This window comes from Bicyclus anynana, chromosome 1 (assembly GCF_947172395.1).
Source record: "Bicyclus anynana chromosome 1, ilBicAnyn1.1, whole genome shotgun sequence".
In the NCBI taxonomy this organism is placed as follows: domain Eukaryota; kingdom Metazoa; phylum Arthropoda; class Insecta; order Lepidoptera; family Nymphalidae; genus Bicyclus; species Bicyclus anynana.
Window position 1 is genome coordinate 4,687,230 of NC_069083.1, and position 26,719 is coordinate 4,713,948.

Consider the following 26,719-nt stretch of genomic DNA (forward strand, 5'->3'; position numbering starts at 1 on the left):
CAAAACAAACTCTTCAGCTTTACAGTATTAGTATAGATTTATATATCGTTTTTACACTTCCTGGACACACAACTCGACATTGTAGACAATATTTAGGAAGGTACTATTTGTATAAGTAACTTTCGTAGTTTACATACGATAAAATTAAATTAAGACAAATAGTCACTTTTGTTCAGTTTTGACGCGCTAGTGACATATCTAATAGTACAAAATCTTTGGTCACATACCTAGAACTCGTAGTTAGACGCAACATTGTTATTGTTAAACACGGCTCAGACATAATATGCGATTACTTACTTTCTAAAGTGTTCAGTTTTTGAATATTTTTAATTTACATAATATTTAAAGTACGCAATTAAATAAAGTTTGTTTAAAAAGTGGAAACGTTAAAAGGAAAGTTTCATTCATTTAAGCCACCAATTAAATTATTTTGAAATATTAAAAACTCCAAAATTATTAAGCAGAAATAGTCTTTTTTTGTGTCAGGTTTTCTTTCATCATAATATAAAGATGCTGACATTATCTGACATGAAAATCCTCGTATTCTTAAGTCATTTAGCTAAGTTTTTAGGTAACTAAAACTAGCTTTCTATTTAAAAAAATCTGCATCCAAATCGGCTCATTGATCTGTCAGCTTCGATGCTACAGTCTGACACACACAGAACAGATAAAGCCGGAAATAACGCTTAAGCTAAGCTAAGCACTCTTATTAAACGAGGTATTAGGCACACGAAAATTAACTGGGCCAAAATAGTTTTCACAAAAATGAACTAAAGTTTTGTACGACAGTTTCTATGTATTCCATAGTTTCAGATTTTCCTGCAATGTCGACTATAGAAACACCTATGTCACATCGACTATAGAAACTAACTGTAGTTTCTATAGTCGATGAAAAGCAGTAGAACCAACAGAGCTCGCCTCTAGCTACACAATCGCACCGGATGCGAGAGACTCCATTTGCTGATACAATTCATAGAGGACAGGTAAGTGACGTCAGCACTCAGCTCTTTCATATTCCCTACCCACTCGTATCGTATTCAGTTATAGATCTGTATTCTCATGCGAATTGATTTGAATACACTAACTTCAGAAATACGAATCATACTGTGGTAAATCTAAACAGAAATATTTAAAACAACTCCATGATATAAAGAGAATTTCATAAAATTAAAAAGACATAGATATCGCAACAGACAGTTGAATCAACTTTAAATTCTAAGACAACCAAACATTTAAAAGTTTTAGTCATCATAAATCCCACAGAACAGACAACGCTAAAAGCTAACGCTTTTGTGATAATTCTGCACCGGAATGCGCAGTGTTGGTCGACCAAAGCTATCAAGCGGATTGGAGCTGCTGGATGCTGGCGGCTCGAGACCGTGGTGTTTAGAAGTCTATACAAGAAGCCTATGTCCAGCAGTGGACGTCCATCGGCTGATAAAGATGATGATGATGATGACTTTCATAAAAAGCTGATCTTCGATATTTAAAATTTAGATTGACATACTTATTTTAGACTAAACCAAAGGTAAGTTGAATACGCAAAACAACCGTTAATTTTCCCACGCGATATTCGATAGGTGTCGTATCATAACTCTTGACAGTCTCTTAATTAAGATCATCCGATACCCGCAAAAACAAAACAACAAAATTTCAATACAGAAACGAGTTTCAATGAATCAGCTTCCCGTTTGAAGTAAATCAAGTTAAGTATAAATAATTTATTATTCAGAGTTCATTCACCTAATAAAAATATTTAATGAACAGAATTTCATAAATTCAAACTTCAACATTAACAGTTATTTGTAAACTTTTGCCATAACTCTCAAAACTCTTACAGTTAATAGAACTTTGAATCTCATCTTTCTAAACCTGAGTAAAGACAGTGTACGGATGGTTTTAGTCTCTACGCATTTTGATCTATATATTCGTGTGTGATCTTATAATCTATACTAATCTATACTAATATAGTAAAGCTGAAGAGTTTGTTTGTTTGTTTGTTTGTTTGTTTGATTGAACGCGCTAATCTCAGGAACTACTGGTCCGATTTGAAAAATTATTTCAGTGTTAGATAGCCCATTTATCGAGGAAGGCTATAGGCTATATAATATCCCGTTATTCCCACGGGAACGGGAACCATGCGGGTGAAACCGCGCGGCATCAGCTAGTCATATTTATTTAGTTACTCCTCTACTGAAGTTAAAGCGATTTATGAGACCTGAAATTTGAAAGTGGAACTTGATATCTATAATATTAATATAAAGCTTAATTATTTGGCAATTTCATCCAATCCCAAAGGATCCAATAAAGAAATGCTATAATGAAATGCAATTCTTGCAAACGTGGTAGATTAGCGACTAATCTTTTAAATTCGAAAAGGAAACTCGATGATGGGATGGGTCGATGTGTTGGCCGTATCTACACTATCAACTTATAATTTCTGGACTTGCAAAACGACAGTTAGTCTTCTAAAAACCGTAGGGTCAATGGATTATATATGTTTCCTATTCAATCTATCGTTCAATTATTCTGTCTACATTTGCGAGGATTCTAAATATCGTGCAAGTACACTGACACGCGTAAAACAAAGATCAAATGCGTTATGATCTCGGTCGTTCAGTAATGAGCTCAATAAATATCTCCGGGAGAACAATTCCCGAGAGCGGTTTATTGCGCTGGCAATTTGCTGTATCGGGGATCATTGTTACTGTTCCATAAATTATGTCTTACGATATTACGTTTCTTTTTCACTCTTTTGTTACAAGCTTTTGTTTAACCCTTGTCTGTCGGACAGATTTGGTCAAATGACCTCTTGGCCGTTTCTGTTTTATGCGAAAGACTGTTGAAGAAGGAAGGTGTAGGTGTGACCAATTTCTAACTCCTGGCAATGGTTATTCGCATAATCCAAGAGAGAGAGAGAAATATTGAAAAATTAATAACTAAAATATAAATTGGACGAAAAGACTTCAATGTCTCATTATTTCATTTATATAAATTACTTTTCTACCTTAAAATATCAATAGCATCTCTAACATAAACGACTATACCATTAATATACCTTGTTACCTAAAGAGAAGCAGAGATTTTGTAATAAGCTGTTTTCTCACTTTTCTCTCTGTGTAAATATAATTCAGTCATTTAGCCGCAAATAGCATAATTTAGTAAATACCTATCTACCGAAACAAATATCCAATCATTCATAATACCGTCACATTACCACCAAAATGAAACAATATGTGAATTATCTAAAGCGTTCAACAACAAACACTACAATACCATAAACTCCAAATTGCTTCCAAACATTTAAAACTAAGTGTAATGTAACAACCATAATAATTGAGACGTAAAAATATTTCCACAGTAAACATATTTTGCACGATATTCTATGAAACGAATTAACTAAAATAAACTCAAAAACACACTTGCCTAATTTCTGGCGTTTTACAAAGAAGTTGAACCTCATGTGTAAGAGATCGAGGAAACACGGAAACTTGAAGCGACACATCCCGTTCGGCGCTCGCGCCGAGCGTCCGCGTACATTTAAACATGATAGAGATCACAGTTGATACGGTTTCTTCACTGAGTGGCATAATTTGACCATCTACAGACATGGCAACTTCCATCAAGTCGCCTACTTATCTAGCATCAAAATTGTTCATAGTTTTCATAGTAGGTTCATAGATTTTCATATCTTTATTCTTTGTTTTATTTTTTGTCATTCTTATAGATTATTATATCTTATATATTTATTTAACTAAGTGTATTTTGGCTATTTTACTTTGAGTCGTGCACCCAATATCATTATATAAATATAGTTAGCCAATAACCTTTGTTGGCTACCTTCTAATCTACTTTTTCTGTCTATTTAGTACTACTAGTAGTAGACACTAGTACACTGATATATCTCTGCTGCTGTAGTGTGGTAGGTCTATGTTTCAAATCCTCTCTTGTATAAGGAAGCATCCCTGACCTTGTAGTGACTGACTCCTGACCTGACTCACTAAAATAAGCTGATTATGATTTTTTTATTTATGATAAATATGACTGAATTTCTAATACTACAATTATAACGGCTTTGTATAACAATTAATCGATTTCATCATTCATGTTGTCACTTTTAAATCAAAACACAGTTAACTATGAGCCGTTTTATTTAAGTATCTGACGTGAAAAAAGCAAGTGTAACAACTAAGAATACAAAAAATATCAAAAACTAGCATCAATCTACGAGAGAGTTTTTAATTGACTGCACTATATTATTTTTATACTTGTTATCTTAAGCTGGAGGTTACGACTGAATTAAGTACTCAATTGGTTGGATCGCCGACATGTCGGCACGTCTGTAAACGCTCATTCACGGAGTAATGATTATAACCATAACAATTACGGACGTTCTACTATCAAGTCTCGAATCTCTCACAATCAAACCTGCCTCTTTTTGCCTTTTATACTACCGTTACTTTACAGCTTTTTAAATCTTTCAAAAAATTACTATTTTGGCGAGAATCTGAATTGATTTTCCGCATCGTTCGCTTTTTCAATTGGTTTAGTCACAAAGTAAGAACTGTTTGAGTTTATTTTATTATTATTTGTGGTTTCGTTTAGGTTGGATGAGATTAACTTTTATTTGCAAGTAAGTAATTGTGATTATGTATCATATTTTTTTCTTTTATTTCACTCGTTGGTGGCCTATGTGACCACACGAAGTCCTGGTGCTATGAACTAAGCTTTCGAGTATAAAGTTTTCTTTTATCTAAGTAATTTTTAGTAAAATTTCTGAGGCCGGAGTCAGAGAATTTGTTATTACACCCCTGTGCTTCGGAGAGCACGTTCAACCGTCGGTCAATATCATTAACATCTCACAGTGGATTTCGAGAATTTAACGTTATCACCTACGTTAAGCCAATACGCCAACCCGCATTAAAGTAGCGAGGTGGGTCTAAATTTCATATATCCTTTCTTGCAAGAATGGATCTGGCTCTTTAGAGGTTCGCTTTTTTAGAGGAGAGCTTCGTTAAATTAGAAGCATATTAATTATATTTATATCCTTAGCTCGGAGTCGGACGAGGAAAATATTTTTGTTTTAACGACCAAAAGTTTTAGGTAAACAAATGTTTGCTCATTGTATACGCCCTTATCTGTTGTTTCATTATTATTAGAATTTAATGTTGCTATCGCTGTATTGATGACGTTATACAATTTTTTGATGTAACTTGTTGAGTTGAGCACATTTTTTGGGATGGATAAAAAGGAAAGATTGGGTAAAAAAACTTTAAACACGCGTCAGGGTCACTTGACCCTGAACCGTATTCTAGTGTTTTATACTCGTCGACGAACTTTTCGCCAAGAACACTTAAAGGTTTAGTTTACAAGCACTTTTGAAACGTCATGTTTTACTATTTGTAAGACTAACCACCGATTCGAAGACCAGGTTCTGCAGAGAAGGGCTCGGAAGAAACTCAACAGTAACTTGAGTTTCTTTTTAGCCTTCTACTAAATACCAGTGTAGAGGGTTAAAAGGGAAAGAGCTTGATATACGAAATTAAAATAAATTTACTAAATTAGGTATTATTAGGTTTATTAGGTACCTTTACATATTTCTTTAAATACGTGCGTAGCACGATCTCAATTCTCACCTGATGGTAAGTGTAGATGTTTAACCTCAAATGCAACGCGTTTGTTTAGTAGGTATTGGTAATAGATGTCTTGTTTACCTAGTAGATAAAATAACTGTTATTGTCAGTGATTACGAGTAAGTACAACGGCAAAGCGATACAGTTACAAAGTAAAGTGTGTAACACGATTCGACGAGAAATGTCTTGCAGTGGGTTAATTTGAAAATAATGGTCGCTTCTGTAATAAAATAGATAACAAAAACATTCTAAGTGTCGCCACACATGGGCCACGCGACAAGAAGAAACAAGAAGGGGCTACAAAAGTAGCTGAAGCGAGCGACAGCCTTTTTGGCTGGTGGGAGGCTTCGGCCGTGGCTAGTTACCACCCTACCGGCAAAGACGTACCGCCAAGCGGTTTAGCATTCCGGTACGATGCCGTGTAGAAACCGAAAGGGGTGTGGATTTTCATTCTCCTCCTTACAAGTTAGCCCGCTTCCATCTAAGACTACATCATCACTTATCATCAGGTGAGATTGTAGTCAAGGGCTCACTTGTAAACAATAAAAAAAAAGCCACTTGTGGCTGATAGTCGACACTTGTGGTCGGTGGCTGCTACTTTTTTAATCCATACATGCAGTATCATAATCGCGGGAGTGGCGTGTGGCGGCATTTTGTGTCGGTGTTTAGTGGCCGGTGCGGGCCATAAAAACCGAGCAGCGACGACTGTAGCGTGTGGCGGCCACCTAGTCCATATAAAATTAATGAAAACTACAAGAAATATGCCGGTGTTTTGTGGTTGTGGCCAGTGGCCCGTGTGCGGGAGTCCTATCTCTCCAGCTGGCTAATTCACTATCTTTGACGTATTGCTATTTGACATATTCGAAATTGAGGTTCTATGTAACAAATGTCATCCTACTGGTGGATATCTTAAAGTAGGTAGATGACAACATGGCAGTTGATTTTGATGTTTTTTTAGTAAGTTGATAATAAAGATCGAAATAGTGAATATCGGTCATAGTATAAACACCATGAACTCGCTGTTATGTTTTTTTTAATTTAAGTAGTTTGATTAGATACTTACTAACTCGACTGTACCTATCTTAAAGCATTAATGTAATATAATTAATTGGATTCGTCGTATTCGCGTGGAGAATAGCAATTTGCTATAATAATAATTATTGATTTATATTAAATCTTTGGCCCGTCAAACTTTTATCTACCGTTTATTAAAAACTTGAACAATACTAAAATCACGATTAGAAAATAGGGGGTTAAAGTTCTTCCAACCGAAATCCCGAACTCGGAGGAATTTTAGTATCGATGTTGCTCAATAACCTCTTCTATATTCCAGTGAAAATCCTATTAAAATCAATTAAGCCGGATCCTGACTTGTACTAGCCAAATAATATTGTTTGTGGCTTATTATCAAGTAAATAACTCAAGCACTTGTGAAACCAAAATTATTTTGAATTCACAGACATAATAAAAATTTATTATGTATTGATAATAAATCAATTATTCACTGACTATAATTAACTCCACAAAATAACAATCAATGCTTTTCAATCTATACTAATATTATAAAGCTGAAGAGTTTGTTTGTTTGATTGCACGCACTAATCTCTGGAACTACTGGACCGATTTAAAAAATTCTTTCAGTGTTAAATAGCTTATTTATCAAGGAAGGCTATAGACTATATATTATCCCCGTATTTCTACGGGAACAGGAACCACGCTGGTGAAACCGCGCGGCGTCAGCTAGTATATAACTATAATTGATTACCTCGGAATCCGAAACACGGCATAGTAGAACGCACACGGCAACAAACCTTGCCCGGCACAACAACACTAACACCATCGCTTTCCGTCATCATTATTAAACTATAATCTGTATTTAGTCCTTGACTTCCGACCTCCAGTCCAAACAAACACCTCTATCACAACGGACTAAGGTTGTAAATACAATTAACAGATCTAACACGTATTGTTGGCTCAAACACGACTGTTCCTCTGAAATTCGAAGCGGTTAACGGAAACGTTATCGGTGATTTTGGTTTGCTGTCAGTCGTTGTGATAACAGGATCAATACGAGATGTATTATCAATCGGCTAACTAGCAAACAACGAGCAATGCGTCATCTTGCGGGTAATTCGTAGTTTATTATCTACAGTTGTTATCCTTTATCTTAAATGTATAGTAAATCATTCTAGACGCTATTTCAAAAACAATCTTATAGATCACAGAAAACTACCACGAGATTACAAAAGTAATTGTTAAAAATCTGCAGACACTGTGCATTATAAAATATTGGTAAAATTATTTTCAAAATCGATTTAGTAGATCCAGAGACCCGCTTCGACTTACAAACTCAACTTCTTTATAATTTTACTATAGATGAAAGTTATAAAGTTAAAACATTTCGTCTACTATGACAATCTTTGTTATAGACACGAAACGTCTACTACCTAAGCAATTAATAGTAGCATGACAAATCAGTATGGTATTCATAAAAATAACGTCAAGAGAACCCTTACAACAAACGGGCAATTTACACTCAGTTTCAAATAAGATGAAAACAACGAAAGTAAATGAGAAAAAGAGCAAACAATTAATAAAAGAGTGGAAAAACGAGAAAAAGAGCACACTGTTTTGTTTGCAGGCGGAAAGCCGAATCATTTCCGAAGCTGCGGAAATGAGGCCACTGCGGAATGCTGTAAACAGAATGGATCGACAGTTATTAACTTCTAAACAACAGGTTCTGATCGACAGCCTTCATTAAATATTTTCATTAACGTACTAATTAAAAATGATTAAAAGATCAAAGTAAAATGCGTGCTCACTCAAAGTCTTATGAAACCGAAATGACTGTAACTAGTGCATCAGGCATAAATTGCATTCCAGTTCAGAATAGATAATTCCAAACGTCTTGTTTACAAGGCATATTATCAATATTATGAAAGAGAGACGAATAACTTGGCATTTGGTGGATGCATGAGTGCAGTCCCTGTATTCTGTAAAGTTACAGCGATGTGACATCGCTTATTTCCATAGCAACTTCGTTGATTGAGTGCATTGAGTGACATTTAATTTTTGGCATTCCATAAAAATAAAAGTTAAAACTTCTATGAAAACATGTTATAGGCGAATATTACATCGACAAGTATAAAATAGCGGAACCCAGGTGTCGGGTCCTTAGTGTCGCAAAAAATTTCTATGACTATAGTGGATTTGAAAACCAGTGGACCCCTTAATTATTCTGCAAGATTAAACGTATTGAGGTCAGGCGATATTTCACATAATTTAAAACGATTTTAAAGACATTTGTGAAATTCACCTTTACTAATGTCTTTGGAAACGAATAATTATTCAGCTGGTTCAATTATTATATCAGTAAAGTATCTATATTAATAAAAAATATATAAAAAGTTGTTTTCCAAGACCGCAGAAATAAAAACAGCCATAAATTAAAGAAAGTTTTACATGCCATTACAGAGGCGAGTCTTTTGAACGTCTTGCGAAAACCTAATATAATAAAGTTGGGAGTAAACAAGTCGGCCCTGCCAACTCAGATGGGCCTAGGGGCTAGGTGACCTACATTTTTCTTTGAAAAATGAACACAACAACATAATGAATTGGAATTTTGGAGGAAATGTGCGCATGGAAAATTATATTGCAGTCTTTTTGGTTGTATTGTTCACAAAAATAGAGGCATTGTTTTTGCGAGCCAAAGCTTTTCTTCGTGTTCTATACCATTGTAAGTACCTGTAATATGAAGTGAACGTTGAGCCTATAACATTTTCGAACATCAAGTAATGTTTTGTAGTTGTATTCAGTATTAGAAGATTTTTGACACATAAATCGAGCAAACGTTTAAGTGTCGCCGCAAACGGGCCACATGCGACAGCCACAAACGCCGCCACAAGAAGCAAGTAGGGGCCACAAAAGTAGCTAAAGCGCGCGACTTGTGGCCGGTGGTCAACACTTGCGGTCGGTGGCTTTTAACTTTTCGACTCTATCAGGTTTATTGAAATAAGAAAGAGAGGGGTGCGGAATCGCGCGAGTGGCGAGTGGTGGAATTTAGTGTCAGCGTTTAGTGGCCGGTGCGAGCCACTACAAACGAGCAGCGACGGTTATAGCGTGTGGCGACCACCGGCGTCAACCGTGTGCGATGAGTCCATATAAATTGTATGAAAACTACAGAAATTATGTCGGTAGCGGAGTTTTAGTTTTGTGGTTGTAGCCGGTGGCCCGTGTGCGGGAACCCTTAGAAATATGGTTGCACCTAATTTCAGACCCATTGCTTATTACGTTAGCTGACAAGTGTCTCAGTGTTCTCCGTTGTAAGATACGATAAACTAGAATCGGTCACCAATCCAACAACTAAGACATAACTTCACCAGCACGATATGACATTTGAACTGAATGTTATTTAAACGGGTACATACCACGATAAAAAGACGAGATTTTTAATTTCGATATTTCGACCCAGTTGCATGGATCGTGGTCACGACGGGGCTAAAGTTGCGAGATGAGAAGTGAAGTCAGCTGATAGGGGCAGAATCGATCTACCCTCTTTCTTGTTCTTTTTCTTTTTTCTTCAACAACCTCGCGTTTTTGGCTATTTAGGCACACCACACTAAAAATCTCATCTTTTTATCGTGGTATGTACCCGTTTAAATAACATTTATAATGAACAACCACGAAATAAGTTTAAAATCATTTGAACTGACTTCAAAAAGGAGGAGGTTCTCAAGTTAATTGTTATGTTTTTTTTACACAGCGATTACTCGAAGACACCTGCACCGATTTTTGTGATTTAAGCAAGTACAGTTGATATTTGAAAACATCAACATATTACTTATTTAACACTTACGTATGGTTTATGTATGGTTGTTGTTAGCAATATTGCTCGTCACGTTTTCCCCACAAAAGGCAACGTCAGTGTTTTGTAAATCACGACCCAACTCAATATATGATAATGCTTTATGACAGACAAGTAAAGAGGAAACACCTATAACCACAAAAAATAAAACGCGTTGTATTAGGTTACTTTTGTAGAAGAAGGTCAGATTGTTATTACCTCTCATCATCATCATCATCATCATCATCATCATCATCATCATCATCATCATCATCATCATCATCATCATCATCATCATCATCATCATCATCATCATCATCATCATCATCATCATCATCATCATCATCATCATCATCATCATCATCATCATCATCATCATCATCATCATCATCATCATCATCATCATCATCATCATCATCATCATCACCATCATCACCATCATCATCATCATCATCATCATCATCATTATCAACCCATATTCATCTCACTGTTAAGACGAGTATCCTCTCAGAATGTTGGGCCAATAGTCCACCACGCTGGCCCAATGCGGATTGGCAGACTTTACTTACCCAAAGAATTTAAAAAAATATCAGGTATGCAGGTTTCCTCACGATGTTTTTCTTTCACCGTTTGAGACACGTGATATTCATTTTCTCAAAATGTAAAAAAAAATTTGGAGGGGCGTACCTCGGATCGGATTCGAACCTACCTTTCGGAATCGGAGGCAAAGGTTATATCCACTGGGCTATCATATCGCATATTACCTATTAAGTTTTTTTATGAATTCTTCATGAAAGGTCCTGATCGTTTCCAATAAATCGAAAGTAAAACTTTCTTGCCAATCAATATTATTGTCTTAATATTATAATAAATACATACCGATTGCAGTTGTTTACAAAGTTAGAAGCTAGAAAATTGTACCAATGTCATAAATAAGTTTATTCAGTAAGTTTGGCAAAGCAAGACCATGACCAAGACTCGTATTTGATACAAACATTCGGACTTTACAGATCAAATAAGGGCTTGTTAACATTTAACAGTAACAACTACTGGATTTTAAGCATCTTTATTACGAGACAGGACTCCTCCGACCTAACATTTAACATCAATGCGGGTGAAACATTTAAATGTTAGTTAAAAATCTAAAAACGAATTGCATTCTATAAAAAGTATGAAAGAAGAAAATATTGCAATCTTAAATCTATACTCTATACTAATATATAAAGCTGAAGAGTTTGTTTGATTGAACGCGCTAATCTCAGGAACTACTGGTCCGATTTGAAAAATTCTTTCAGTGTTAGATAACCCATTTATCGAGGAAGGCTATAGGCTATATATTATCCCCGTTTTCCTTACGGGACCGAGGACCACGCAGGTAAAACCGCGCGGCGTCAGCTAGTTGTTATATACAAACGATTTATTGTCTACCTAATTTAGCCTACATTCGCCCGAGGGAGATAAGATTAGGCAGCTACTCGTACCAACTAAAACCCTACGTTGTTCAAATACTTCGCTTGGTAACCGAGCTATGAGGATCAACGGGACAGTTGCCGCTGCCTGGATTGCAGTGAATTACCCACAGAACAGACAACGCTAAAAGCTGACGCTTTTAGCAATAGAAGTAGCAAGGGGGCGTGGCCCGCGTACACCCGGGTGTGCGGAACAACGCAAGTGTTCTGTAATAAAAGGAATAAATAATATTGAACTCTAAAGTAAGGGTGACATATTTCATTTTTCACTAAATATTAAACAGCCATTTAGGCTACGCCCCTGGCTACGCTAGTTTCAATACAAAGAATTGACACTTTATAAATCTAGTTACCTCTTATATCTGTGGGATTACCAGTTAGTCAGCGGCGGCGCCCGAAAAGCAAACTGCTTGCTTGACAAACGGAACCCTTGACATTGTGACGTTCAGCAGCCCACTCAGACCAATTATTGTATAGGACCTGCCTCGCTAGAACTTACTTTTCTGTTAAAGTATATGATCAACGATCTAATGTGATTATAAAAACTGTCTCTATAGAATCGATGTTAAATAGTTGTAATCGTGTTCGTCGGTTAAAGAGCTCCGTAAAAATACCTTTTTGTGTAATTGAATTGTGTAAAAAACGGGCAAAAACTACTAGTTTATTATAAGATATATACAAAATCTAAGCTCGTTCTCCTCAGAAAATGACAGACAATTTTGTTCGAGACTATGAGTGCGATACAGGTCCTTCTATTATTGGTCTGAGGCAGCCCTTTTACCGTACAGCGATTGAGACAAAATCTTTGCAATTATCACCATTGTTTTAGAAAATTAAAAAAAAGATGAAAATTAACATAACATGTGCGCACGTAGCGACCTTGGCGGTACTTCGCTTTGTCATTTGTATATTTGTCGCAGCCGCCTGCACCTATTGTTCCTCCAACCTTGGCACTCGCACTGTGATACTTGCTCGTATCATCACATCTCATTTACCGCTATTCAGCTATCTCTGTTTCCGTTTTTTCAATCGGTGTTCATTTATTTATTGTTCAACAAGTTAGTCCTTGGCGATCTCGCTATACTTCAACAGGACCATTCAAAGAGAAAAAAAAAAAACATACATACAGCCGAACGTAGAACCTCCTCCTTTTTGGAAGTCGGTTAAAAATACGTCCGCGTAGAAATCACTGTAACCTTTCAACCCCTATTCCACCACGTAAAAATTGTATTTTAAAAATTCTTGATTCACATTAAATTTCGTATGTTTTTTATGGTTTATCAACAAATTTTTAAAACGGTAACTCTTAAAATTAAGGACTTTTAATACAAACTTTCAACCCCTATTTCAGCCCCCTTCTATTTTTTGTTTTGCTCCAAGGTTCCATTTACCATTATACCAAAATTAATGTTGATCGGTTCAGTCATTTAGTCGTGAAAAGGTAACTGACAGACAGAGAGAATTTTTAAAATTCAACCCCTAAAGTGATGAAATAGGGGTTGAAAGTTTACATTGATTTCCACGCAGACGAAATCGCGGGCGTTCGTTAGTAAATAATAAATAATTTATAAATTAACTAACATGACTTAAAATATACATAGAAGTGATGTTTGTGTTTAGACTACACTATATATACACAGTAAAAGCTGTCCGTGCGTGCAAGCGGCTGTTCAACGTCGTTTTTAACTTTGTTTGCATATATGCTCACCAACACGGGCCATGGATACGGCTTTGCCCTCGTTTATATGTAAACAATGTTCACCATTTTTCCCAATACGTAGAGAATTTAAATATTTACTTTTTCAATCGTTCAGCAGTTTCTTCCTCATCTGCTACGATTTTGTTGTACGTGTTTTAGGAATATGTAAATATAGCAGTGTGTATGTTTTTTTTTATTCTTTACAAGCCCTTGACTACAGTCTCACCAGATGATGATGCAATCTAAGATGGAAGCGGGCTAACTTGTTAGGATGAGGATGAAAATCCACACTTTCGGTTTCTACGCGACATCAAACCGGAACGCTAAATCGCTTGGCGGAACGTCTTTGCCGGTAGGGTAGTAACTAGCCAAGGCTGAAGCCTTCCACCAGCCAAACCTGGACCAATTAAGAAAACCTCAATCTGCCCATTTTGTGCTATTTGTGCTCTCGAGCTTGATTACAGATCGAACTCCCACCCTTGAATGTTTTAATTGAAATTTGAGTATTTTTGTAATTTTAATCTGGTGTAATTAAAATAGAAATATTTTGAAAATAAATCATTAAAATCGTGATCGTGTGAAGTAAGTATAATTCAGCAGCGAATTGTTTCAACTTATTTTGTTATTTTTTGTCGTTTCGTGAGAACCATTGTGTTGCGTGAAACGTGGTTTTATAATGAGATTCTTGACATTGCACTATTTTGAGCAAATGCTTGGGTTACTCAATAAGGATTAACAAACAAAATTACTCGTTTCTTTGTGATTCTTTTATAATTTAGCAATTGGTACTAGCTACTCGACGACTTGAGTAGTATTAGCTACTCGACGACCGCACTGGCGCAGATAAAGGAATGCATTGATTTACCCTTTGATTATATATACGTCGACGTATATATAATCGAAGGATTTACCTTTGACGTGACGTATTTATAACCGAAATTTTCTGAAAGTTGTAGGATAATATTAACCTTAAGAATTTTTTGATTAACCTAAGGAATACATAAAGCAAGCAAGACACTATATTGTTGTACCCATTCTTAGCACAAGTTTTTGTTTTCTTTTTATTATGGCTTCGCCGTTTGTGCATGTAGCCAGTCTTCAAGTAATATTTTTTTTATTAAATAATTAGCTCTATTAGAGCGAAAATGTTAAGTTAGTATAGTCCATCGTCCATCATCGTCCGTCAGTCGGACCTAAGTCGAGTCATTTCATGCTTCAATAAGGCGAAGGCAACCTCAACAAAACTTTTCATGTAATCAGCAAGAAAATAGAACTAGTCACTCAAAACACCATGACCTCCACTTCACATGTGCACCTTTACATAACTATGTATTGAATCTAAATCTACTAAAAAAAAGTAATATGCAGCAAATTAATAAAAATAAAACGTGAGCTGTAATTTCTACAATTTTCCCGCCAAAGTCGAGCTAAAAAATCTAGTTCTTGATAAAAGTAATTCGTTTTTATAAAATACACATAGATATAATCTCACTCTCCATATAGGTTTTATTCGTTTTGATAGTTTTTTTTTTTAATGTAGAACTTTAACGCTATTGTTATTATAATGATAATATATGATAATGATACAAAAAAATCGATGTTGACCTATTTTATTGAAATCAAGCTTAGATGTTATCTAGTGTTATCAATCCAGGTTAACCAGGGCACCATAGCTATCTAGAGCACTCGGGCACAAAAGCTAGCTACCCGCTAATGCTCGAGGAAGCGCCCAGGCACGCACCGCCATTAGATTGATAAAGCACGTTTAGCATTAGTTTGTGACAGTTTTAGTTCAGAGTTACTCTGAGGTTGGAATATGGATTTTTTCCATTCATTTTATTGAGAGTACTGAAGCTAATTCATCCTAATAATAAGGACTTATTTCAATCATTTATTTGATTTTTTATTGAGATATAATACTTAAGTTAAGTCATCCTAATAGGTGTATAAATCATACCCAGAGCCTACGTGGTAAAATACTGATGCATTTATATTTATGTTTGTGCAAAAACTGAGCCAACCCTTCTGACACCAGTCGGAGGCAACTAATGGTGATGAAAGCAAGAGATATATTTATTTAAGTATTGCTTTTAAAAGCCATCAAATTAATTATTCATGGGTGACTTTTTACATTGTTTGTAGTATGTATTTAATTAAGGTTTCGTATGTGACGATGGTTTTTGGAGACGTCGTTGATCATACACTTTAACTGAAAAGTAAAGTCTAGCGAGACAGGTCTTCATGTAATTAGTCTGAGGTCGCTAGTTATTAGTATTTTAAAAAAGGAACATCGTTAGTAGGTCGAACGGAAACGGAAGTTAACAGATTATAAAACGCTGGATTTATATTTTTAATACATTATTCGCCGCGGCACGGTTTATGTCCGGCAACACCTGGCGGGCGAGCGGCGCGGCTGCAATAAATAATACTGACAGGGAAACCAGGTGCAGGTACAGGGGACCCACGTAACTACTTACGAGGTTACAAGCTTAACCGTCGCGCCATCTTGAGTTTATCAGACATAAATACACAAAATGTCGTAGTTATAAGCGTTTTTTTGCCAAAAAAGAAAAAAGTCACTGGATTTATTTATTTTATTTATTTATACTTTATTGCACAAAACAAAAACAATAACAAAGAAAACAAAAGAAAACATAGAAAACAAGTATATGCAAAGGCTGTCTTATTGCTTATAGCAATATCTACCAGACAACCTTTGGATAAAGGAATTAATGTAGGTAATTAAATGCGGGATAGTGCAACAAAAAAAAAAGAAAAATTATATAATAATGGATTTTGAGCTTTGACTTCTTTTTAATAGCGCAAACCTTAACAGGTCATGCTAATAACATGAAGGTTTAATTCATAACACCTATGGTTAAGAAGAATGAGGTCAGTATCGCGTATACATTCAAAAATGAAGTGCATACCCTCGAGACTAAATATTATTGTACATATCTATACTAATATTATAACATGTGAACAGATTATGCGAATAAAAAGTTGCAGAGGATCCGGTCAAACCAGATACCTGAACGATTTATTTTAAAATAAAATAAGTATCCCGTAGCTCCATACGATTTACATAGCTTCATGGTCATGGAGTCAATACCAGTCATTCTTTATTTGTAAATAAAAATATACTCAGAGGCACATCAATTATTTAATATGACGCTAGTATATTAAAGTGGGCGGTTATTTATGCCTCTGAGTATATAAAGCAATATAATTTAAGTAGCAATAAAACATAATATAATGTAACTACTTGAAAGCAGTGGAGAAGAAAATTTTCCATTTTGTACTCTTCATACGTATTATGCATACCCTAGTTGATAACCTAATGCACGCCACTGCTTGAGAGCCTACAATAGCCAGACGTACCCCTTTTTAGGAAAGCTAAACGTTTTCCACTAGAAAGCCACGTTATTTGCGAGTGTCATACATTTTATCCCCGTATTGTCGCCGGAACGGGAACTACGCGAGTGAAACCGCGGGGCTAGCTAGTAAATAAATAAAGCATGAATATCATGGTATAGCAAAGACATGAATACGATTGACTTTGAATGTTTTTATTTTCGTCTATTTTTTACAATCTTATATCAAAAGACAAAGCACCGTGATCTTTCCGTATAAAGACTTTGTTTTGTCCCCTACAAAGATGCTAATTTTAGGATGAGTTTGTATTACACACTTATTTATGGCACTGAAAAGTTATAATTCACTTTTACGATGCATTGTCCATACGTATCAAATTGATTTATTTTTGTTTTTAACCCAATGACAATGATTTGTGTGACGTATATTTTTTCCACAGCAAAATAATAAAATCTATACTAATATTATAAAGCTGAAGAGTTTGTTTGTTTGATTGAACGCGCTAATCTCAGGAACTACTGGTCCGATTTGAAAAATTCTTTCAGTGTTAGATAGCCCATTTATCGAGGAAGGCTGTAGGCTATATATCATCCCCGTATTTCTACGGGAACGCGAACCACGCGGGTGAAACCGCGCGACGGCAGCTAGTTATTAATAATTGAAAAAAATAACTTGGTCTCTTTTTTAATTGATTAATTAACATAATTACGAATTAGGTCTTATTATTTATTGAAATAATTGTACGATTAACTCAATATTGTACAGTTGACACGGTTGAATGTAAATAAATGATACGGTTTTATCTATTCTGTTACGATGCAGGTACCTAACTACCAACCTATCTATTATTAGTAGGTACCTATATTCTTAGGTACTACCTACTACTCAATATAAGTAAGTACTTTATTAGGTATGCTAAGGTTTTCTATGATGTCACTCAACATACATAGGTAAGTTAGGTAATTAAATAATAAATTGTATATTAACCCTAGAAAAAAGCTTTCTGATAGAAGGTTATCAATTCGAGAGTGTTTAATTTTGGCAATGTTACATCAATGAAAAATATTACTAATTGGTTTTATATTTTTTTATAGATCTGACGGTATAATTGACGGTACATAGGAAAACCTTCTCTAAGCAAGTACCTACATAACAGACAAACGTCAGTAACTTTTTTTAGCTGTAAAGGGCAAAGGCATTAACCGTACAATCATGAGTTCAGTACATAGGTAGATATTTGATCAGTAATAAATGTAATATTCACAACTTAGTATACAGTAATTAATAAATATTCTTAAAACAATTGAGAGTAGGTCTAGCATTAGATTATTTGTCACATAATAAAAAAAAAAATACGCACTGCCGCCACCGAAAATGATTTCCAACTTGTTAGGCACTTCGAAACGTATTTTCATATCACTGCCTGTTCCTTTTGGCGAACACTGCAACACTTGCACCGCCACAATTACTTTATTATTGTAATATTTTATGCAAAACAGTTTATTTAATCATTGGTGATTGATTAAAATTTTCATTAAAAAAATTTATTGATTAATTAAGCTGTACAATCCTTGACCTTTGCCTGTCATAAAAAATAAACAACAAAACTTCGTAATTATTTTAAAATTCGAAGCGCGTTGACCCGGGCCAAATGGCGCGCATCGGATATACCTACTCTGTGACAACGGAACGCGGACTGAGCGTCGCCGTCCGCCGTCCTTCCGTATAGGACGCCAGTCGCAGTCGCCTCCCGCCGGGCCGGCCTATATCCACTCCATGTGATGTAATCTACATGTGACGAATGATCGAATAGATAACGAACGACAATGTTTAACGAACGTCATAGCAATAGCTACCTGAAGGCTGATAGTGATAAGGTAATAATGCGGAAAGTAGGTACTTACTACCATCATGAGAACCTTCTAAAACCGATTTTGAATAAAGGTTTGCATTCAATCCGTAAGTATGTAGGTCTAGGTAAATGTCCGTGATCTATTCATGGGTTCGGCCTTTTGTTGGGGGTAGATTCTTTATTTATAATCGACAATGTTCGTTATTTATGTATATAAAAAAAATTCTATCTCCTTTAACATTAAGTATTTTTTTATTCTTTACTAGTTAGCCCTTGACTAAAATCTCAAGTGGTGGTAAGTGATGATGCAATCTTAAATGTAAGCGGACTAACTTGTTAGAAGCAGGATGAAAATCCACACCCATTTCAGTTTCTATAAACGACTTGGTACCGGAAACCTAAATCGCTTGGCGGTACGTCATTGTCGTTAGGGTGGTAACTAGTCACGGCCCAAGCCTCCCACCAGCCAGACCTGGACCAATTTAGTCAATCAGCTCAGCCGGGGATCGAACCCAGGACCTCCGTCTAATAAATCCACCGCGCATACCACAGCGCCACAGAGGTCGTCAAAACAATCACATAAATGTAACACTTAGGGTAACGCGTTATTTGCATCGTCAGCTAATTATTTGGTACAGACTTATTCAACACAGAACATAATTTTATCCATAATGTGTTCTCTTCACGGCATTGTATCGAAGAAGAAAGAAGTCACGACATATCGCGATGTACCGAGTGGCAACCAGCCACCGCCGAAGCCATCACCAGACCAGAAACAACAGAAATTATACCAACAGACGTTTTCCATGTAGGTTCTTAATACTAATTTAGATCTTATGTTTATGTGTTCTGCAATGTTTTCTTCTTACTAGCAGACACTGGCTACGGTTATTTATAACCGCCAGCAGATGACGATCCGTCTAGTTAGTCTATTTAAGAATTGCAGTTAAAATTATTATGGTGTTAAGTTCGTACTCCGATATTGAATTGCTTTTATCTTAGCTTTGTATACTTCTGTAAGTATATGTATATAAATGTTAGTTAATTACCAATTAAAATATGACTTAGACGACTGTTAGAGCCGTTGTGTTATGTTAGTCACTGACGATCAAGTAATCTCACATGCCTGCAGCGCTAACGGCTTGACGTCTGAAAACTGATCGTATGTTGGTCGCAAGCAGCATGATGTCATGCACATCGCGAAAAACACACGTACAGTTTTATAGGATGTCAAGCTGTTAGCGCTGCAGGCATGTGAGATTACTTGGTCGTCACTGATTGACATTAGCCGATTAGCCCCATCGATCTTTCTTTTTGCTGGTCGGCCTTTTAGCATTGTCTACAACTGATAGCGTAGATCTCAGATGATTTCTTCAGTTATTTCTCTATTCTTAGGCGTAGATAAATAATTATGTAATTTTTCGGATTTGGATGTAAGAAGAAACCCAGTCTCCATACAAAAAATCATCGGGCTCAAATTATACAGAGCTGAAAACTAGCCATAAATTAGGACAATTTGCAAAAAAAAAATATTTGTCTAATCAGTTAAATTTACAGTTGGGTAATAATTCGTATTCCGTGGACATAAAATTCATTGTATTATCTGTGTCTATAAGACAGGCTAATTAAATTTATTTAGTCCGATAAAACTGATGGTGTGTTCACGATCGGCATGATGTCACGCACATCGCGACCAACACACGATCAGTTTTATCGGCTGTCAAGCCGTTAGCGCTGCAGGCATTTGAGATAACTTGATCGTCTGTGGCTGACATCTCGTACTCGTACTCGTTTAATAAGTCTGACGGATGCGCTAGTTTTGTACCTCCATTTTTCATCGATGTATTTTGGTACTTATAGACAAACTGTTTATGAAGACTGATTTATATGCCAGTCCGCGTAACTTCGCTATTGTTTTCACCAAACAATTTGTGCTATCTATTCTAGTCACAGACTTAATGTACTATTGTTTGCTGCTTTTGTATTTTTTTATAAGCAAAGGTCATACGATCGTCTATCAGCAAGATTTTATAATTTATTTATAACATTAAATTTATTTAATGACTGAATGACATAAAAACAAAATTTAACTCAGATAAAAAGTATATTTGGTCGCATGCAAGAATGGGTCAAGACAAAAATAGGAAATCAAGCAGGTCTGCTAAACCAAAGAGTATAATAGAATCACTTGTACAGCTATATACGGAGGTCCTGAGTTCAATCCCCGGCTGGACCGATTGAGGTTTTATTAATTGGTCCAGGTCTGGCTGGTGGGAGGGAGGGAGTCTTCGGTCGTGGCTAGTTAACACCCTACCGGCAAAGACGTACCGCCAAGCGATTTAGCATTCCGGTACGATATCGTGTAGGAACAGAAAGGGGTGTGGATTTTCATCCTACTCCTAATTGTATAGTAGTCAAGGGCTAACTTGTAAAGAATAAACTTCGGGGGTATGTGCAAAATATCATTTTACACTAGTCTTGTGGGCAAGGCTAGGATCAGGGGCTTCTCGCACAGTGAAAAACTTGACAGCAAATACCTATTTGATTATGATTTACGCCCCGCTGAAGAGTTTGTTCTGAGTTTACGTTGCTACCTCGAGGTCAAGGCACCGGGTTCCCCATATAGCCATAAAAATCAGCAACACAATACTGTTAGATTGACATTTTTATTTAGATTTACAGAATTATCAAAAACCTTCTGGCGTTTTAAAAATATTTTTCAATTTACACGATTCATTTTCGTATAATAATCATAAATAGGTAGGTTACACCTAAGCCTACAAATATTTGTTTCTCTTGTTAACTGCGTTTTGAGGTATAAAAACATAAAACCGAACACAGAACCTTTTTCCTTCTTTTTTCTATTTGGAAGTCAGTTAAAAAAATATGAAGTACATTATTATAATTTACCATTGTTATACATTTTTGTTGTAAGACGATGTGGCTGTATAAGAATCTTATCGAAAAAATACCTTATGGAAACACTAACAAACGCACTAGCCGTCTCTACAATTTTCGAAAGTCCCCCTCGATTTCTCCAGGATGCCACCATCAGATCCTGACATGGAAAAAATGGGACCACCCTGGAATCAAACCCTTCAAAACAAAAAAAGAATTTTTAAAATCGGTCTATAAATGACGGAATTATCGCTGAAAAAACATACATACAGCCGAACGTAGAACCTCCTCCTTTTTGGAAGTCGGTTAAAATATAGGCGATAGTGTGTCCTCAGGGATCTGTGGAGCCCGTTATCAGGCAGAAGGAGGTAATACGGTTAGCGTCGCGACGTTTCTTGCCGTTTGGCAAAGTTGGTAGCTTTCCTAATATGGACCCGCAAATCCTCTTGGGTGTTGTTTAACCCTTTTTTGAACATTCTACGTAATTTGACCTTGTATTAGTTATTTTGTTATTAGAATATTTTTTCGAACCACTAGCTACTTAGTTGTACCAACTTGTCTTCTCTAAGTATTAATGAGTTTTTAAAGAAAGCCTTACAATACATATATGCCATCTTGTTCATCATCAGAGATAGCGCCTTGCAATGCAGATATGCCATCTTGTTCATCATCAGAGATAGCGCCTTGCAATGCAGATATGCCATCTTGTTCATCATCAGAGATAGCGCCTTGCAATGCAGATATGCCATCTTGTTCATCATCAGAGATAGCGCCTTGCAATGCAGATATGCCATCTTGTTCATCATCAGAGATAGCGCCTTGCAATGCAGATATGCCATCTTGTTCATCATCAGAGATAGCGCCTTGCAATGCAGATATGCCATCTTGTTCATCATCAGAGATAGCGCCACCTTGCTCATCATCAGAGAGTGTTAATATTATAATACTGAAAAGCCAGGTCTCATAGGACCTCTTCCATTAAGCCTGTTAAATTCCTCATTTTTTTGTCAGTGACATGTCAGATACGTGATATCCCAGTGGATATGACATTCGATTAGGAGGGCGTAGGTTCAATTCCCGCCGGGTGTATGCACCTACAACTTGATGATGATGAAAAGTCAGCCTTTGACTGCGGAAATCTGGATGCTAAATGACGATGCAGTCTTGTCTTACTTCCATATACCTAATGGTTTCTACGCGGTATCATACCGGAACGCTAAATCACAAGTAGTTACTTTTTTGCTGTAAAGTGGTAACTAAAGTGTTTTTCAGATAGCATGGGCACGGTGACAGTCGCCTGTAAGTCGTTCATAATACGATACGTACTATTATCGTCCATCGCGGCAAACTTTCAAGAGTGAAAGGAACTGTCACCCGCACCATCCTATTCGTACATGAAACGTACTGTAGTAGTAGCTTAGACCCACTACGATCCTTCTAAGCGGGTTGGCGTTGGAAGGATATCTTCAAACCTTAGTTAAAATGAAAGGAAAATACGCAGGTATTCAGCAAAAATAGGAACCTGAGGAAGGAAATGACAATGTGAACGGCAAACAAAAGCCGGCGGGCTGCGGCTCGCATAACAATCGGTAAGCTCGGCGGTCGGCGGTGCGTCTTCGTCTTCAACCGCACAGACTAATGGAAAAGGTACAGTAGGTGAGTGGGCCATCGAACATACACTAAATGACACTACCATCAGTGGAGATAACATGCGACAAAGAGATAATCTCGTTAAGAGAAGTAAAGAAATTCAATCAAAGACGTGGCATCCACATATACCGCTAACTCTTTCATTACGTTGGTACGAAGAAGATAGGATTGCGACAACTCCAGAGCCATTCGACGAAATGTTGTCTATATTTCTCTTCTTGATCGCATGTTAGCGCCATAGGAGCGCACTTGGAAGAAAAGGGATTTTTTAGCCGATAAGAGTTCTGCAATATCTTGTTAAGGATGTCCAAGACGATTTATCTCACCTACAAGAAAAAACGCCGGTAATTAGAAACATTCAATGTGTTAACGTTTTGCTATATGTTTGTTTTTTATTATTATTATTGGTTTGATTATGGATGTTCTTAATCAGGTCAGCGCAACTTAGTACCACCTCGGTTAGAGCACGCATAGAAAGTGTTCAAGGGGACGAACCTTAGAATATGGGAGTATAAAGATCAAAAAGTTGTGGCGCTATCTACATTTTTCTTTTAGTCTGTGGTTTACTTATAATAAATCTTTAAGGATTCGAGGTCATCTACATAACCATGGCCGGGCCAAAGCGTAATTTTACAGCACTTGTTGAGAAATAACAATCGCCGATAACCAATTTTTATTCTAGCGAAAGTTGAAAATCTTATGAGCATTGCATAAAAATAGGTTGAGATTAAGGTATCAAGATAAGAAATTCAGCATCATCATCATTAGTCTATTTTAAATGGTACATACTACATAACACGGGAGTCTTTATAGGAGCGGGCGTTTAGACCCGCCACGCTCATTCAAATCTGAGTTGGCGGGGCTTTAATAATGTTTCATTATAACGATCATCAACAGATGTTAATGATGACTGGGGCAAACGGATTTACGTAAGGTACTCTCAGAGGCATGGCGTTGCACCTCAGACCAAATACCTATGGACTTGTATCGCACCCAAATTCACCAACAAAATTGTCTCTCATTTTTTGAGTGGGATGAGGTAAACTCACACATCGAAAATATTTAACATTACTAAATATATTTTATGTCCTTACACTACACACAACTATAAATTTGATTCGCAATAGACACACGTGTAATTTTAACACAGTCTAACAAAAACATCGCTTAGATTCATTACACAAAATATTCGATTACTTGATTGTTCGTTTTGCTGTTCCAGCTGAAGAATCGTTTTTTTTTTCATATTGTTTTTATTACAAATTTGATATTATAAACTTAGAAATACTTACAAACAAACGTAACTTCATCTGTTAGTAATGTAATTTTTTATGCTATACAACTACACAAAATATTTAAGGGAACTCTTTACACGAAGAAAACGATTACAACAATGATACACCGATTCTGTAGAAACAGTTTTTATAAACGTTAGATCGTTGATCTTATACTATGACAGAGGGGTAACGTCTAGCTAAGCAGGTCCCTATATAATTCGTCTGAGCGGTGTACACAACTAACTCCGGACTGAGATTTTATTTTGAGAAAATAATCCAAAAATAATTCAGTACTCGAATCCACTATATCTTGATCCGTAAACCATCATCGAGGCAGTGGTAAATAGGTAACCGTATCGAAAATAGTAAAAGAAAAAATGCCTCCATTCAAAATTAAACCCTACCTATAGAAGGTAAATCAAACAACAATACAATTTGATTCAACCTCGAATCTTCGTAATTGTCTACGGTTTTGGGACAATCAATGATACGGTCAATCATCGAATCAATTGTAAACCTCACTTGATATTATATTGAAGGTAGCAAAGGCTTCTTCGATAAGTCAAATAAGCCAGAAAAAGAGATGTAAGAGGAAAGGAGAATAAATTATAATAATAAAAGTAATAGGGTTAAATTAACTATGTACCCTTCGGTAGATCTATGATGCACACCAAGACATCTTCAATTCAACACAATTTAATTCAACACAATTTGATAAGGCGGTAACTAGCCACGGCCGTGGCTAGTTACCACCTTACCGGCAAAGACGTAGGTACCGCCAAGCTATTTTAGTGTACCGGTACGTTATCATCCGTTAAAAACCGAAAGGAGTGTGGATTTTTCATCGTCCTCCTAACTAGTTAACCCGCGTCTATCTTAGATTGCATCATCACTTACCATCAGGTGAGATTGTAGTTAAGGGCTAACTTGTGGCTCCACCGTGGAGCTCCATGGTAGAGTCCGGACTCACATCGAAAGGTTATAGGTTCGAAAAACGGTTGCGGGACTATTGTCGACCCACTGACAATAGTCTCTACGACTAACTGGAGAAGAACAGGGCTAATTGTCATACAAGTATTTAAACAATAAAGATATGGCTTTATTTAAAAAAAAATCTCGAGACGAGAGAAAGACGTCGACCAATAACGACGTTGCGATGGGACGACAGAGAAAGCGATGTTTTTGATTCTACCGCTGTTTGGATTATTATTATTTTTTTATAATATTATTGTTTCAGTATGAATAAAACTACAGTGACATGATATTAATATTAATGCAAAGAACAATGCCCTTTGCTCAACCCTTTACAAGTCAGTCTGGCCTTGCAGTAATAAAACTTCACTTACTGGGTACAGAGTACAGTGTTTTGTCAATTTTCATAAACACAAATTGGTAACATTGGTGGAGTGCAATGCAGTGCAAATTATGTGGTGGAGGCGCGACGTTTCATATTTCTGACACAGACTATGTGAAGAATGAACAGGGAATACTTTATCAAGTAAAAATTAAATTAATAAAAACCGTAATAAACTTCAGCCCTACTCTGTCATATGTGTACTGTTTATCAACACACAAATTAAAAATGAGGGTATAAATCGCTTGTCGTTTCACACTTAATGATAACTATAATAAAGGTTTTCTTAAATTAATGAAAATTAATTCAATTGATAAGCTTAGAACAATTAGAATAATTTAATTTTATAATGAATAAGTTATGTAATGACATAAGTTCTCTACCCTCATTTCTAATTTGTTTTTTGGTCAACAGTACACAATGAGTAGGGTTGTAGTATTAGGTATCTTTAAGAATACATTGAAAACAATAAAAATATATAACAATTCTGTCATACGTAATTTTTGGGTATCTGTAACTGTTTACGCAACGCACGCAACAGCTCTCAAAAGAATAACTATTCCCGTATCTCCACATTTTTATGATTGATAGATTGAATTGATGATGCGCTCTTATTGGTAGCGTTCCTAGAGTCTTCTATAAATGAACTACCTAAAATATTTTTTTATT

General features: G+C 36.1%; 1 protein-coding gene across 5 annotated transcripts in view; it reads right to left on the minus strand.

The window, feature by feature from the left end:
* Positions 1-26,719, minus strand: part of LOC112050201 (guanine nucleotide exchange factor DBS) — a 135,658-nt gene that overhangs the window by 89,684 nt on the left and 19,255 nt on the right. The window contains exon 1 of one of the 5 annotated variants that reach the window (XM_024088402.2): positions 18,380-18,714. The exons of the other annotated variants lie outside the window; for them this stretch is intronic. Within the exon in view, the coding sequence (XP_023944170.2) occupies positions 18,380-18,434 (55 nt within the window). The 5' untranslated portion in view covers positions 18,435-18,714. Of the gene's footprint in view, positions 1-18,379; positions 18,715-26,719 lie in introns of those variants that run through there. 5 annotated transcript variants of the gene reach the window in all.